Genomic DNA, 13386 nt, shown 5'->3' with positions numbered 1-13386 from the left:
GGTTAGGAAAGATGTGGAGTTTAAACCTCAGGTTAGGAGAGATGTTGAGATGCTGGAAGGTGTCCAGAGGAGGGCAACAAAGCTGGGGAGGGGTCTGAAGCACAGCCCTGGGAGGAGAGGCTGAGGGAGCTGGGGTTACTTAGCCTGGAGAAGAGGAGGCTCAGGGGAGACCTTCTTGCTCTCTGCAACTCCCTGAAGGGAGGTTGGAGCCAGCTGGGGGTTGGTCTCTTCTCCCAGGAAGCCAGCACCAGAACAAGAGGACACAGTCTCAAGCTGTGCCAGGAGAGGTTTAGGCTGGAGGTGAAGAAGTTGTTCTTCCCAGCAAGAGAGATTGGCCATTGGGATGTGCTGCCCAGGGAGGTGGTGGAGTCCCCATCCCTGGAGGTGTTTAACACCAGCCTGGATGAGGCCCTTGGTGCCATGGTTGAGTTGATAAGATGGTGCTGGGTGAGAGGTTGGACTGGGTGATCTCAAAGGTCTTTTCCAACCTGGTTAATTCTGTATCTTCTGTATGTCCATCCTCACCCTTCTTTGTCTCCTAACACCCTTCCTGGGATGGGTTCCCTCCATAACCCCTGTCCCTCTCCCCCCTGCTGGCTGTCATCCCTGTCCCACAGCTCTACCTCGGGGGCTCCCGGGAGGTGGACGAAGCCGAAGCCAAGGTACCCACACAGCCAGCAGACAGGGATGGTCTCCAGCAGGTACCACCTGGGGCCACCCCACAAGCAAGCCTCCAGCCGTGGTGGGCTGTGTGCCCTCCAGCCCGTGGCTCAGCACCACCCTCGTGTCCCCCCAGGCCTCGGATGGCAGCTCTGACACCATCGCTGTCCACGCCGTCAGGGTGCTCACCGCCATCATGAGCAACTCGCCCTCGGCCAAGGTAGGCAGAGGAGCAGGGGTGGAGGGGACCTCAGCAGTGGGTGGGTTTGGGTGCTGGTGGGGTGGGCTGGTGTGGTGGGTGACAGCTGGGGCTCAGCTCCGCGTCCCAGCCGCCTGGGTCCTTGCAGGAGGTGTTCAAGGAGCGCATTGGCTATTGCCACCTCTACGAGGTCCTGAGGAGCCAAGGCCAGCCCACCCAACGTCTTCTGCAGGAGCTTCTCAACATGGTGAGCACGTCCCTGCCTCCACGCTGAGCAGAGCCCTCAGCACTGGTGCTTCATGGTGGACCTCACCCCTCAGCAGCTCCATCCCTTGCCTCCCAGTCTTCTCCACCCAGAGAGCTTCCTCCCCATGCTCTTGGCACCATCTTTGACTTGGAGCCCTGCTCAGCTCTGGGGGGTTTGGGCTCTTTCTGCTGCGGTACTGCTGGCTCTGGTTCTGCTGGTTGAGGCAGGATCTCCAAGGTGTTAGATGCATGGGGGGGGTTCTCCAAGGCTTTTGGTGTACCAGGGTGTCTGGTGTACTCCAGGATGGACCTGAAGGAGCAAGACCAAGGTGTGTGGAGGTCACCAAAGTGCTTGGTGGTCAAGGACACATGAAAGACCCTTGAGGCACAGGGGTCTCCAAAATGCTTGATGCACAAAGTCTCCAAGACTCAATGTATCAGCATCCAGGACTTTGGACACGTGCTGCCAACTTGGGGGGGGCAAGGGGAGGGCTCCATCCTCCGCCACCAAGTCAGGGCTACACCAACCATCTCTTGTCTTCCAACAGGCAGTAGAGGGCGACCACAGCTCCTTCCCAGCGCGCCCCATCCGCAACGAGCAACCTCTGCTGATCCTGCTGGCCTGGCTGCCGGCGCTGGCGCGCCAGGAGCTGCAGGTCCTGCTCTCGGGCTGGCTGCGGCGGCTCTGCGAGGCCTCCCTGCCCAGCCGCCTCACCTGCGTCAAGGCAGGCATGGTGGGTTGCCTGCTGGGGGCGCTGGCCACCGAGCCGGCGCTGCCAGCCGCCTGCTCTGAAAACCTGCTGGAGCTCCTGCGGGCGCTGGGCAGCCTCTCCATCCGCCCCGGCGAGCTGCGGCAGCTGCTGCGGCTGCTGCGCCGGGAGCGGGGCCGGGGCCCCCACCCCTACGTGGCCGCTGTCATCCGGGCGCTCTCGGGGATGGCACGGGCGGAGGGACCCCCCCGGGCACTGCAGTGCTTCGACCTGACGCCAGGGATGGCTGGCATCATGGTGCCCACCGTCCAGAAGTGGCCCGGCGCCGCCTTCGCTTTCCACGCCTGGCTGTGCCTGAGCGAGGAGGAGCCCCAGCCCCCGGCGCGGCCCAAGAGGAGGCAGCTCTACAGGTGGTGCTGGGCAGAGCGGCGGGGAGGGGTGGCGGGGAGGAGGAGGAGGAGCAGCAGCCGTCATCCCCACCCTGCTTCTCCTCCACCAGCTTCTTCACGTCCGGCGGCACGGGCTTCGAGGCGTTCTTCACGGCCGGCGGCGTGCTGGTGGTGGCCGTCTGCACCAAGAGGGACTACATGACCGTGGCCCTGCCGGAGTTCCCCTTCAACGACTCCGCCTGGGTGAGCGTCCTCCCCGCCCCCGGCCCCAGCCAGAGGGGGCAGCCAGGGCACCAAGCCCCTGACAGCCGCTCCCTGGCCCCCCAGCACTGCGTGGACGTCGTGCACGTGGCCGGGCGCCGGCCCTTCGGCCAGAACGTCCTCAGCATCTACACCGACGGCCACCTGCGCAAGACGGCGCAGCTCCGCTTCCCCTCCCTGCATGAGGTGAGGGGCGGCGCACCACCCACCTACCCAGCCACCCTCCTACCCACCCACCCAACCAACCACCCACCCACCTACCCACCCTCCTACCCACCCACCTACCTACTCACTCACCCAGCCACCCACCTACTCACTCACCCACCTACTCCCTCACCCAGCCACCTACCCACCCACCTACCCAGCCACCTACCCACCCACCCACCCTCCTACCCATCTACCCACCCACCCTCCTACCCATCTACCCACCCACCCACCCTCCTACCCCTCTACTCACCTACCCACCCACCCACCCTCCTACCCATCTACCCACCCACCCACCCTCCTACCCCTCTACTCACCTACCCACCCACCCACCCTCCTACCCATCTACCCACCCACCCACCCTCCCACCCATCTACCCACCCACCCACCCTCCTACCCATCTACTCACCTACCCACCCACCCACCCTCCTACCCATCTACTCACCTACCCACCCACCCACCCAGCCACCCAACCAAACACCCACCTACCCACACACCTACCCACCCACCTGGACCCCTCCCGATGGGGCTAGGGGCTGAAACTGTCTTCTTCTCCCTTCCAGTCCTTCACCTCCTGCTGCATCGGCTCTGCAGGCCACCGGACCACCACCACCACTGCCACCACCACCAGCAGCCACCCACCGGTGTCCCACGGGCCAGAGCTGCTCTTCCCTTCACACCCCACCTTGGGCCGCTCCCAGTCTGTCCCTGCTGCCCTGGGCCCCCACTCCTGGACCCCTACTCAGCCCCCCATGGAGGGGGTGGTGGCCACCATGGCGGCCGGCAGCCAGGACACTGAGTGGGGCAGCCCCACCTCCCTGGAGGGTCACCTGGGCTCTGTAGCCATCTTCTGTGAAGCTCTGCAGCAAGCCCAGGTCAAAGCCCTCTTCTGTGCAGGTGGGATGCCCACAGGGGTGCTGGTGGCAGCTGGGCTCTCCTGCACCGTGCCCCAGCTCACCCCGGTCCTCTTCCCGCAGGGCCAAACGTCACATCCCCGTTCACGCTGGAAGGTGACCTGGTGGAGCTCAGCAGCAAGCTCTTGCTGTACTACACCCCACAGGTGAGGAGAGCCACCCCCCTGGGGACAGGGACAGCTCTGGTAGACCCTCTGCCACCCACAAGTGGCATCTCCAGGAGCGTGAGGATCCTTCCATGGTGCTCTCTTCTAGGCCTGCAGGAACAACATCTGCCTGGACCTCTCTCCCAGCCATGGCTTGGACGGCAGGCTGACGGGGCACAGAGTGGTCAACTGGGACATCAAGGTGTGATGAGTGCAGGGTGGCCTATCCTGGCCAGTCCACACCATGGCAGCTGGGTCTCTTCTTAGGGCAGGACCTCCACAGGGTGCTGGGTGGCCATGGTGGTCTTCTGCCCCCTGCAGAGACTCTGCTACATGGTACTGGGTCCATGGAGGGCCTGCACGACCCACAGATGCCCTGCAGACCTGTTTGCCCCATAGGTCATTAGTATCCTAGGTTGGAACCCTGGGTGGTAGAGGGGCACAGGTGCTTCATGGGAGCCTGGTGTTGGCTTGTGCTGATCTTTGCTAGACAATGGGGGCTGGTTCTCCCCAGCTTGGGCTGAACCCCTGAGCAAGAGAGCTGGACCCAGCTGCACGTGCAGCCTCCTCCCCTCTGCTGCCACCAGCACCCAGCAAAGCCTCTCACTTCCTTCTGGCAGGATGTGGTCAACTGTGTGGGTGGGATGGGAGTGCTGCTGCCCCTGCTCGAGCAAGTGGTGTCCGAGAAGGAGGAGCCTGAGGACGAGCAGGAGACCAACGACCTGGTGGGGCCAGAGCTGACGTCCTCCAGAAATGCCCAGGGCATGCTTATCCCACTGGGCAAGTCCTCAGGTGAGGACCTCAGGGGCCATGGAGCAGCAGTTGTCCTGCTTGAGTGCCTGAAGGTAACCTCACTGCCATGTGGGTGCTGCCAGGACCAGACTGGTGGTTACCATGAGCAGGAGAGGTCCTGCCCCAAGAGTCACAGGGTAATGGAGAAACTGTTGACATCTTGTGGCTCCCCCTCCATCAGTTTGCAGGTGACACCAAGCTGGGTGGGAGTCTTGGTCTGCTGGAGGGGTGGGAGGCTCTACAGAGGGATCTGGCCAGGCTGGAGCCATGGGTGAGGCCAGTGGGATGAGGTTCAAGCTGGCCAAGGACTGAGCTCTTCAGGTTGCCTCAGGGGAGGTTTAGGTTGGACATGAGGAACAATCTCTTGCCCTTGAGGGTTGTCCAGGCCTGGCCCAGGCTGCCCAGGGCAGTGCTGCAGTCCCCATGCCTGGAGGGGTTTCCAAGCCCTGGAGCTGTGGTGCTGAGGGCCATGGGTTGGTGGTGCCCTGGCAGTGCTGGGGCCATGGCTTGGTGCTGCCCTGGCAGTGCTGAGGGCCATGGGTTGGTGGTGCCCTGGCAGTGCTGAGGGCCATGGCTTGGTGGTGCCCTGGCAGTGCTGGGGCCATGGCTTGGTGGTGCCCTGGCAGTGCTGGGGCCATGGGTTGGTGGTGCCCTGGCAGTGCTGAGGGCCATGGGTTGGTGGTGCCCTGGCAGTACTGGGGCCATGGCTTGGTGGTGCCCTGGCAGTGCTGGGGCCATGGCTTGGTGCTGCCCTGGCAGTGCTGAGGGCCATGGGTTGGTGGTGCCCTGGCAGTGCTGAGGGCCATGGCTTGGTGCTGCCCTGGCAGTGCTGGGGTAAGGGTTGGACCTGATGATCTTAATAGATCTCTTCCAACCCAAAGCATTCTGTGACTCTCTGATCTTTTGATGTTTCTGTGACCCAATCAGCCATAACCAACCAGCTCTGGGACAGGGCTTGTCCCCAGGCTGCTGACCTCCAGCTTGCCTTTGCAGGGAGTCTCTGATGCCTTACAGTAGGGCTGAGTTCAGGCAGGAGTCTTCTCCGTGGGCTTTCTCCTGGTCCCCAGCTCCTCCTTTCCAAGCTCAGAGCATCAGAAGTTGCCACTGCCATAAGCCTGGGGGGCACCAGGGAACAGGCTGATATGCTGGTGGAGAAAAGCTGCCAGGGGGATCTCCAGGATGTCCTTTGCAGGCAGCTCTGTGGGAAGGTGTCTGGGCAGACACAGAGCTGGCAGAACCCAGCGGGCTGTGCCCTGTGCCTTGCAGAGAGCAGGCTGGAGAGGAACAGCGTGGCTGCCTTCCTGCTGCTGCTGAAGAACTTCATCCAGAACCACCCAGTGAACCAGGAGAGCCTGGTGCAGTGCCACGGACCTGCCATCATCGGGGCCCTGCTGCAGAAGGTGTGGAGGGCCACCGACGGCTCCAGCCCGTGGTCCTCGGGGCTGCTCCCCAGGCGGGACCCCGAGGCTGTAAGCTTCTCCTCTCACCCACGGCAGGTCCCCAGTCCCCTGCTGGACATGAGCACCTTGATGGCCTCGCAGATCCTGATGGAGCAGGTGGCCTCAGAGGGCAGTGGGCTCCTGCTCCACCTTCTCTACCAGCATCTCCTCTTCGACTTCCGCATCTGGAGCAACAGCGACTTCGCCGTCCGCTTAGGTGGGGGCTGGGAGCTGTGGCAGTTTTCAGCCCACTAGAGGAGTGCTTGGGGCTGTTCTCCGTGCCAGCCAGCCTCCCCTGGCTACCCAACAGCTTCTCCCTGCAGGGCACATCCAGTATCTGGCCAACGTGGTCAAGGACCACAAGCAGCGCGTCCGGAAGAAGTACGGAGTGCAGTACCTCCTCGACTCCATCCGGACCTACTACGGGTGAGCCACCGCTCACAGCCAGCACCTCCAGCACAGACATGCTGCTGGGCTTCCCCCCTCAGATCTGCAGCTGGGGGGAGACACCTCTCTCTTGGGGCAGTACCCTCCTTGCAAGCACCTCGTGGGGTAATCATCTGGCAGGGGAGCATGGGGGTGGGTGCAGGACCTTCCACTCTTCGTGGCCATGCCTCATCCCCAAGCCTCCACCCAGAGCTGTGGCTGGTGGGCCCCAAAGTCCTCCCCCAGCATCTCTCCAGCAGCATGGAGGCTTCTGCAACAAGCTGATGACCTCCTCTTGTCTGAGCTGCTGTGTTTCCACACGGCCACCATACTGGTGGTGCTGGCACCCTGCAGAGACCCAAACAGGAGGGGTGGACATGGCCCAGTGGGCGTTGTTGGCCTGGAGGGATGTCCACACCAGCCTGCCCTGGAGCTTCTCAGGCTTCATGGTGGGATTTGGGATTGTGCTGGTGATGGGTGAGCAGGGGCAGGAGAGTGGTTGTGCCTGTCCCCAGACTATTCCCTTGTGTGTCTGTCCATCAGAACCTCTAGGGAGAAGACCACAGCCACCGATGACATCAAGACAGTGCAGACATCCCTCTTCAGCCTGGTGAAGGATTTCTTCTGCAGGAGCTTCTCTGGGGAGGAGATGCAGAGCTTGCTCAGCTATGTGGCTGGGGCACAGGATGAGCAGCAGGTAGGACACCAAGCCACCTGGGTCCCCAAACACCTCATGCCATGGGCTGCTTGATGGCAGCAGACGGGGAGAAGTCACTGAGGTCCTGGTGGGGCATGTGGAGGGCAGTGGACAACCAGCACCATGTCCTGCAGGTCTGTGGGGCTCTGGAGGTCATCCACAGCCTGCTGAAGGGCTCCCCAGCCCAGGAGCAGCTCTTCAACTTCCTCTTTGAGCCAGGCCACGTGGAGGTCCTCTTCTCGCTGCTGGTGCAGAAGAAGTTCTCAGATGAAGTGCGGGAGAGAGTCTTCAAGGTACGGCACATCCTCAGCACCGACCTCCTGCCGTCCCCAGCAGCTGGTGGCTGTGCCACAGGCACCAGGGGGACCACCTCTGCCTGTCTGCCCAGATCCTCTACAAGATGCTGAAGTACGAGAAGGTGCCCGAGCGCAGCAAGCACCGCCTGAAGCTGAAGGACATTGGGTACCAGGGGCTCATCGCCTGCCTCGGGGACGTCCCTGGCTCCATGCTGCTCTTCCGCTGCCTCTCCGAGCAGGTCCTGGGGGCAGGTACCACACAGTGGCCTTGGCCACCCATCCCCCATGTATTCCATGGCTTCAGCCCAGGGTGGCTTCAGCTGGGCTTGGGGCTGGGGGGGTAGGCACTGCTCAGGCCACGCCTTGAGTCCTGTGTCCAGTTCTGGGCCCCTGAGTTTAGGAAAGATGTTGAGCTGCTGGAAGGTGTCCAGAGAAGGGCAGCAAAGCTGGGGAGGGGTCTGGAGCACAAGGCTGGGGAGGGGTCTGGAGCACAGCCCTGGGAGGAGAGGCTGAGGGAGCTGGGGTTGCTTAGCCTGGAGAAGAGGAGGCTCAGGGGAGACCTTCTTGCTCTCTCCAACTCCCTGAAGAGAGGTTGTAGCCAGGTGGGGGTTGGTCTCTCCTCCCAGGCACCCAGCACCAGAACAAGAGGACACAGTCTCAAGCTGTGCCAGGGGTTCAGGCTAGATGTTAGGAAGAAGTTCTTCCCAGCAAGAGAGATTGGCCATTGGGATGTGCTGCCCAGGGAGGTGGTGGAGTCCCCATCCCTGGAGGGGTTTAACACCAGCCTGGTTGAGGCCCTTGGTGCCATGGTTGAGTTGATCAGATGGTGTTGGTTGATAGGTTGGACTGGATGATCTCAAAGGTCTTTTCCACCCTGGTTAATTGATTCTGTGATTCTGATGGTTTGTGGGGACAGAAGGAGGTGTCCCACCCCCCTTGTGTCTTCCCTTGTCCACAGACCCTCCCAACTACAAGGACCTGGTGGCTGTGGTCTACCTGTGCCACCGTGCTGAGCTGACCGTCCGGCTCGACATCTGCCGCAAGGTGAGCAGGGCCGGGGCCACGAGGTGCTGTGACCCTGCTGGCAGCCCAGGGATCAGCTCCTTGGGCAGCCAGCTGCACCCAAGTGTGGGGGCCGTGGGGGTGGTGGTAGCTCCTCATGCACATGGCTGCCAACACACCAGCGTGTGGTGATGGTTGTGGGTGACCCGGGGTGCTCCCCGCGAGGCTTCCAGGCGCTGGGGCAGCGTCATCAGGGGTGCCCCTGGTGCTTTCTCTCGCAGCTCTTCCACTTGATCTACGCACAGCAGGACCTGGTGAGGCAGCTGGCGCGGCTGGCAGGCTGGCAGGACACGCTCACCAAGCTCTACGTCAAGGAGTCCTACGAGTCCCAGCAGCACAGCCTGGGCCAGCCGGGCTCCGGGACCTGCCTGGAGCTGCTCCGCCTCTCAGACCGCTCCAGCCAGGAGGGGCCGAGCCCGCCGCCGGCCGAGCTGCAGGAGCTGGACGTCTTCCTGCCGCTGGGCTACGAGGCCTCGGACCAGGAGCTGTCCGAGGGCTTCTCAGACCACTCCATCTCCCCCAGCGGCCGCACCAAGTCCTTCCACTCCTACAACTTCAAGTCCTTCGACTCCTCGGACCGGGCCAGCCGCTCCTCATCCAACCCCGGGGACGGACCTCCCTTCGACGGCGTCTACCACCCGCTCTCGCCCTTCTCCACCTCACCCTTTGACCTGGGGCTGGACCTGGCCAGCACCAGCTCCATCGCCACGGCCGAGAGCGGCACGCAGACCCCTGCCAGCGGCCCCGGCACCCCCTCCCCGCTGGAGAGCTTCAAGCCCTTCCCGGGCATGCGAGCACGCAAGAGCTCCAGCCTCTCCAACGTCCTGGATGAGAGCAGCTACCAGGACACGCTGCCCAGCGACAACGTCTCCAACACCAGCAACCCCCAGGTGAGCCCCGGCCCCTCCTGTCCGCCGCCTCGGGCCGCGGCGGCCACCGAGCCTCTCACCCTTCCTCTCTGCCGACAGCAAACGCCTGAGGAGGAGCTGTGCAACCTCCTGACCAACATCATCTTCTCGGTGACCTGGCGTGGGGTGGAGGGCTGGGAGGACGCGGCGTGGAGGGAGCGTGGCCAGGTCTTCTCTGTCCTCACCAAGCTGGGGGCAGCCTGCGAGCTGGTGCGGCCCCCCGATGAGATCAAGCGGAGGTGAGTCCTGGCCGGGCGCGGCTGGCTCCACCCCGCGGGCGGTGGGACTGCTTTGCTGAGCCACACGCCCTCCCCCAGCTTGCTGGAGATGATGTTGGAGTCAGCACTGACCGACCTGAAGGAGTCAGGGCCGTCCACCCTGCCTGGGCTCACCCACAACGCCCTCAAGCTCCTGCGCCTGCTCCAGGACTTCTTGTTCTCTGAGGGACACAACAACCAGGCTCTGTGGAGCGAGAAGGTGGCTGGGCACTGGGGGGGCTTCCTGAACTGTGCTCCCTAAACCCTAACTCTAAGCCTTAATCCTACACCCTTGACCTCACCCCTGGCCCCAAACCCTCCACATCCCCATAAACCCCAACCCATCTCCCTTATAGAATGGTCTGGGTTGGAAGGGACCTCCAAAGGTCTCCTACCCCAACCCCCTCCGCAGTAAGCAGGGGCATCTCTCACTAGGGTCATGAGTTTGGGCTCTACCCCTAACCCCCAGCCCTAACCTGCAACCCAGAGCCATGTGGAGCAAAGCTGAGGGTGGTTGGCTGATGGGGACAGACCTGGTGGCTTTGCTGGAGCACTGGGGTGTTGTTGGGGTGTGACAGAGCAGAGGCCTCACTGTGTCCCCCCTCAGATCTACGAGGGGGTGAGCAGCCTGCTGGACAAGCTGGGCGTCTGGTACCACCTGGCCAACGGCACCCCCGACCTCAAGGAGATGGCCCAGACAGGGCTGCGCATCCTGGTGGGCTACATCCTGCTGCAGGACCCTCAGGTGGGTCACCACCCTCTGCTGGGGGCTGAGGTGAGACTCCAGCCCTTGGGGCAAGACAGGAGAGCCCAGGCGGTGTCCCCTGCCCCCCTGCAGCTGCACTCGCTGGCCTACGTCAAGCTGCACAGCCTGCTGCAGACCTCCTCGCTGCCCAGGAAGGATGAAGCTTGCTACCTGCTGGGCAAGCTGGAGACCCCCCTGAGGCGCTCGCTGGATGCCGGCTCCGAGTCCTGCTCCTGGCTGGTGCCCATCATCCGCACGCTGATGGACCAGTGCTACGAGACCTTGCAGCTGCAGCTCTTCCTGCCCTCGCTGCCGCCCACCAACGGCAGCCCCACCTTCTACGAGGACTTCCAGCTCTTCTGCAGCACCCCCGAGTGGAGGAGCTTCATCGAGAAGCACGTGGGTGCCACCGCGGGGCCTGGCTGCCGCCGGCAGCACCTCACAGCCTGGCTGGTGGGCGGCGGGCTCCCAGCCCCGCAGACGCTCCCCTCCTCATGGTGGTCCTCTTGGCAGGTGCAGCCCACCATGGCCCAGTTTGAGATGGACACCTTTGGCAAGAGCCACGACCACATGTCCAACTTCTGGAACGCCTGCTACGACGCCATGATGAGCAGCTCCCAGCGGCGGGAGCAGGAGAGGGCAGCCAGCCGCAAGATGTTCCAGGTACTGCCTGCTCCTCCCCCCTGCAGCTGCGCTCCTGCCCCCTGCAGCTGCGCTCCTGCCCCCTGCAGCCGCGCTCCTCCCCGCTGCAGCTGCGCTCCTCAGCCCTGCAGCTGCGCTCCTCCCCCCCTGCAGCTGCGCTCCTGCCCCCTGCAGCTGCACTCCTCCGCCCTGCAGCTGCGCTCCTCAGCCCCGCAGCTGCGCTCCTCAGCCCCGCAGCTGCGCTCCTGCCCCCTGCAGCTGCACTCCTCAGCCCCGCAGCTGCGCTCCTCCCACCTGCAGCTGCGCTCCTCAGCCCCGCAGCTGCGCTCCTCCCCCCTGCAGCTGCGCTCCTGCCCCTGCAGCTGCGCTCCTCAGCCCCGCAGCTGCACTCCTGCCCCCTGCAGCTGCACTCCTCAGCCCCGCAGCTGCGCTCCTCCCACCTGCAGCTGCGCTCCTCATCCTGGGGACGTGTTTGGCACCCCAAGGACATGCTCCTTGCCTTGGGGACATTGCCCTCAGGAAGTGCTCCTCCTCTTGGGATTATTGTTCTGGGGGTGTGCTCCTCAGGCCAGGAACATCGTCTCAAGGATGTGTTCATCACCCTGGGGCTGTTCTCACCCCACACACATCACCCTGGGGATGCTCTCCTCACCCCACACACATCACCCTGGGGATGCTCTCCTCACCCCACACACATCACCCTGGGGCTGTGCTCTCCTCACCCCACACACATCACCCTGGGGATGCTCTCCTCACCCCACACACGTCACCCTGGGGCTGTGCTCTCCTCACCCCACACACGTCACCCTGGGGATGCTCTCCTCACCCCACACACATCACCCTGGGGATGCTCTCCTCACCCCACACACATCACCCTGGGGCTGTGCTCTCCTCACCCCACACACATCACCCTGGGGCTGTGCTCTCCTCACCCCACACACATCACCCTGGGGCTGTGCTCCTCACCCCACACACATCACCCTGGGGATGCTCTCCTCACCCCACTCATGTCACCCTGGGGCTGTGCTCCTAACCCTGAGGACATCACTGCATGAAATGCTGCTCACCTCGGGGACATCCCCAAGCCCTATCCCTGCTGCCACCTCACTGCCCTGCTCCCCTGGCAGGAGCTGGTGCTGGAGCCGGCGGCGAAGCGCTGCAGGGCAGAGAGCAGCCGGCACAGCACGGTGCTGAAGCAGGCCAACAACCACCACAGCACCGTGCTCAAGCAGTGGAGGTCCCTCTGCCGCCTCCTCACCTCGCCGCGCTCCGCCTGGGCTGACCGGTGAGCCCCCACCTTGCTCCCCAGGGAGGCTCAGCGGGGCTGGGCTGGTCCTCAGGGTGTCTCAACCCTGCCTGCTCCCCAGGAACCCACCAGAGGTTCGGTGGAAGCTGTCCAGTGCCGAGACCTACTCCAGGATGAGGTTGAAGCTGGTGCCCAACCTGAACTTTGACCAACACTTGGAGGCCAGCGCCCTGCGGGACAACTTGGGTGAGGGTGGTGGGAGTGGGGCAACCAGGGGCACCCCCTTAGGGCCCTACAGGACAACTTGGGTGAGGGTGGTGGGAGTGGGGCAACCAGGGGCACCCCCTTAGGGCCCTACAGGACAACTTGGGTGAGGGTGGTGGGAGTGGGGCAACCAGGGGCACCCCCTTATGGCCCTACAGGACAACATGGGTGAGGGTGATGCCAGCAGAGCTCCCAAGGGTCCCCCCATGCCATGGACAAGGGGGTGCCACCATTGGGATGGAAGTGGGATTGAGTTGGGAGCTGTCATGGGCCCTGCTGGGGTTGAGTGGGTCATGGGGGTCCTTGAGAGGACTTGTCCTCCAGCTGTGATGGGTCAGAGGTGCCTGCTGACCCTCTCCTCATTTCAGGAGCTGACCACCTCCACATCCCTGCCGAGTCCCTTCCACTTGCCATGGCCAAGGAGGCCAAGGTGAGTGAGCTGGAAGATGACCAACTCGCTGAGGAGGACCTCCCTGTCCTGGACAGCCAGTGAGTGTCCCCACCCCCTGCCCTGGTGCTGGCTCACCCAGGCTGGGAGCGTCCCCAGGGTCTCCACACCACCCTGTGCCACCCAGGGCCGAGCCCAAGGAGCAGAGCCAGCGGGAGAAGCTGGTGGTCTCGGAGGACTGCGAGCTCATCACCACGGTGGCCGTGGTGCCTGGCCGCTTGGAGGTGACCACCCAGCACATCTACTTCTACGATGGCAGCAGTGAGAAGGAGGAGACAGAGGGAGGTAACAGCCTGTGCCCCCCGGGGGTGGGCAGGGGAACGCCCTCACCCCTCCCACCTGCCCCACCAGCCCACCCTGCCGGCCGCTGGCCGCTTTGGGGGTGCCCCCTCCCGTCTCCAGGGGTCCCTGCCTCGGGAAGGGAGGCGTGGGCGG

The 13386-nt window shown here is 63.8% G+C and overlaps 1 protein-coding gene across 6 annotated transcripts in view; it reads left to right on the top strand.

Moving 5' to 3' along the window:
- The window catches only part of NBEAL2 (neurobeachin like 2), a 32511-nt gene that overhangs the window by 11661 nt on the left and 7464 nt on the right, over nt 1-13386 (top strand). For 5 of the 6 annotated variants that reach the window (XM_068145812.1, XM_068145811.1, XM_068145807.1 and 2 more), the window contains 27 exons: nt 618-701; nt 797-880; nt 1008-1106; nt 1654-2225; nt 2315-2447; nt 2532-2651; nt 3233-3566; nt 3647-3729; nt 3839-3931; nt 4350-4521; nt 5788-5921; nt 6018-6177; nt 6284-6386; nt 6930-7083; nt 7218-7376; nt 7472-7631; nt 8338-8423; nt 8663-9331; nt 9410-9588; nt 9667-9826; nt 10214-10351; nt 10445-10750; nt 10865-11014; nt 12121-12278; nt 12361-12485; nt 12872-12992; nt 13079-13236. In XM_068145812.1, coding sequence (XP_068001913.1) covers nt 618-701; nt 797-880; nt 1008-1106; nt 1654-2225; nt 2315-2447; nt 2532-2651; nt 3233-3566; nt 3647-3729; nt 3839-3931; nt 4350-4521; nt 5788-5921; nt 6018-6177; nt 6284-6386; nt 6930-7083; nt 7218-7376; nt 7472-7631; nt 8338-8423; nt 8663-9331; nt 9410-9588; nt 9667-9826; nt 10214-10351; nt 10445-10750; nt 10865-11014; nt 12121-12278; nt 12361-12485; nt 12872-12992; nt 13079-13236 — 4894 coding nt within the window. The remainder of the gene's footprint in view (nt 1-617; nt 702-796; nt 881-1007; nt 1107-1653; nt 2226-2314; nt 2448-2531; nt 2652-3232; nt 3567-3646; nt 3730-3838; nt 3932-4349; nt 4522-5787; nt 5922-6017; nt 6178-6283; nt 6387-6929; nt 7084-7217; nt 7377-7471; nt 7632-8337; nt 8424-8662; nt 9332-9409; nt 9589-9666; nt 9827-10213; nt 10352-10444; nt 10751-10864; nt 11015-12120; nt 12279-12360; nt 12486-12871; nt 12993-13078; nt 13237-13386) is intronic. The other variant, XM_068145810.1, reaches the window with a different exon arrangement.

The sequence above is a fragment of the Melanerpes formicivorus genome, unplaced genomic scaffold (genome assembly GCF_026170545.1).
Source record: "Melanerpes formicivorus ecotype bairdi unplaced genomic scaffold, bMelFor1.0.p_v2 SCAF_13, whole genome shotgun sequence".
Taxonomy (NCBI): Eukaryota; Metazoa; Chordata; class Aves; order Piciformes; family Picidae; genus Melanerpes; species Melanerpes formicivorus.
Note: the sequence above shows the minus strand (reverse complement) of the source record. Positions and strands in the feature narration are given on the sequence as shown.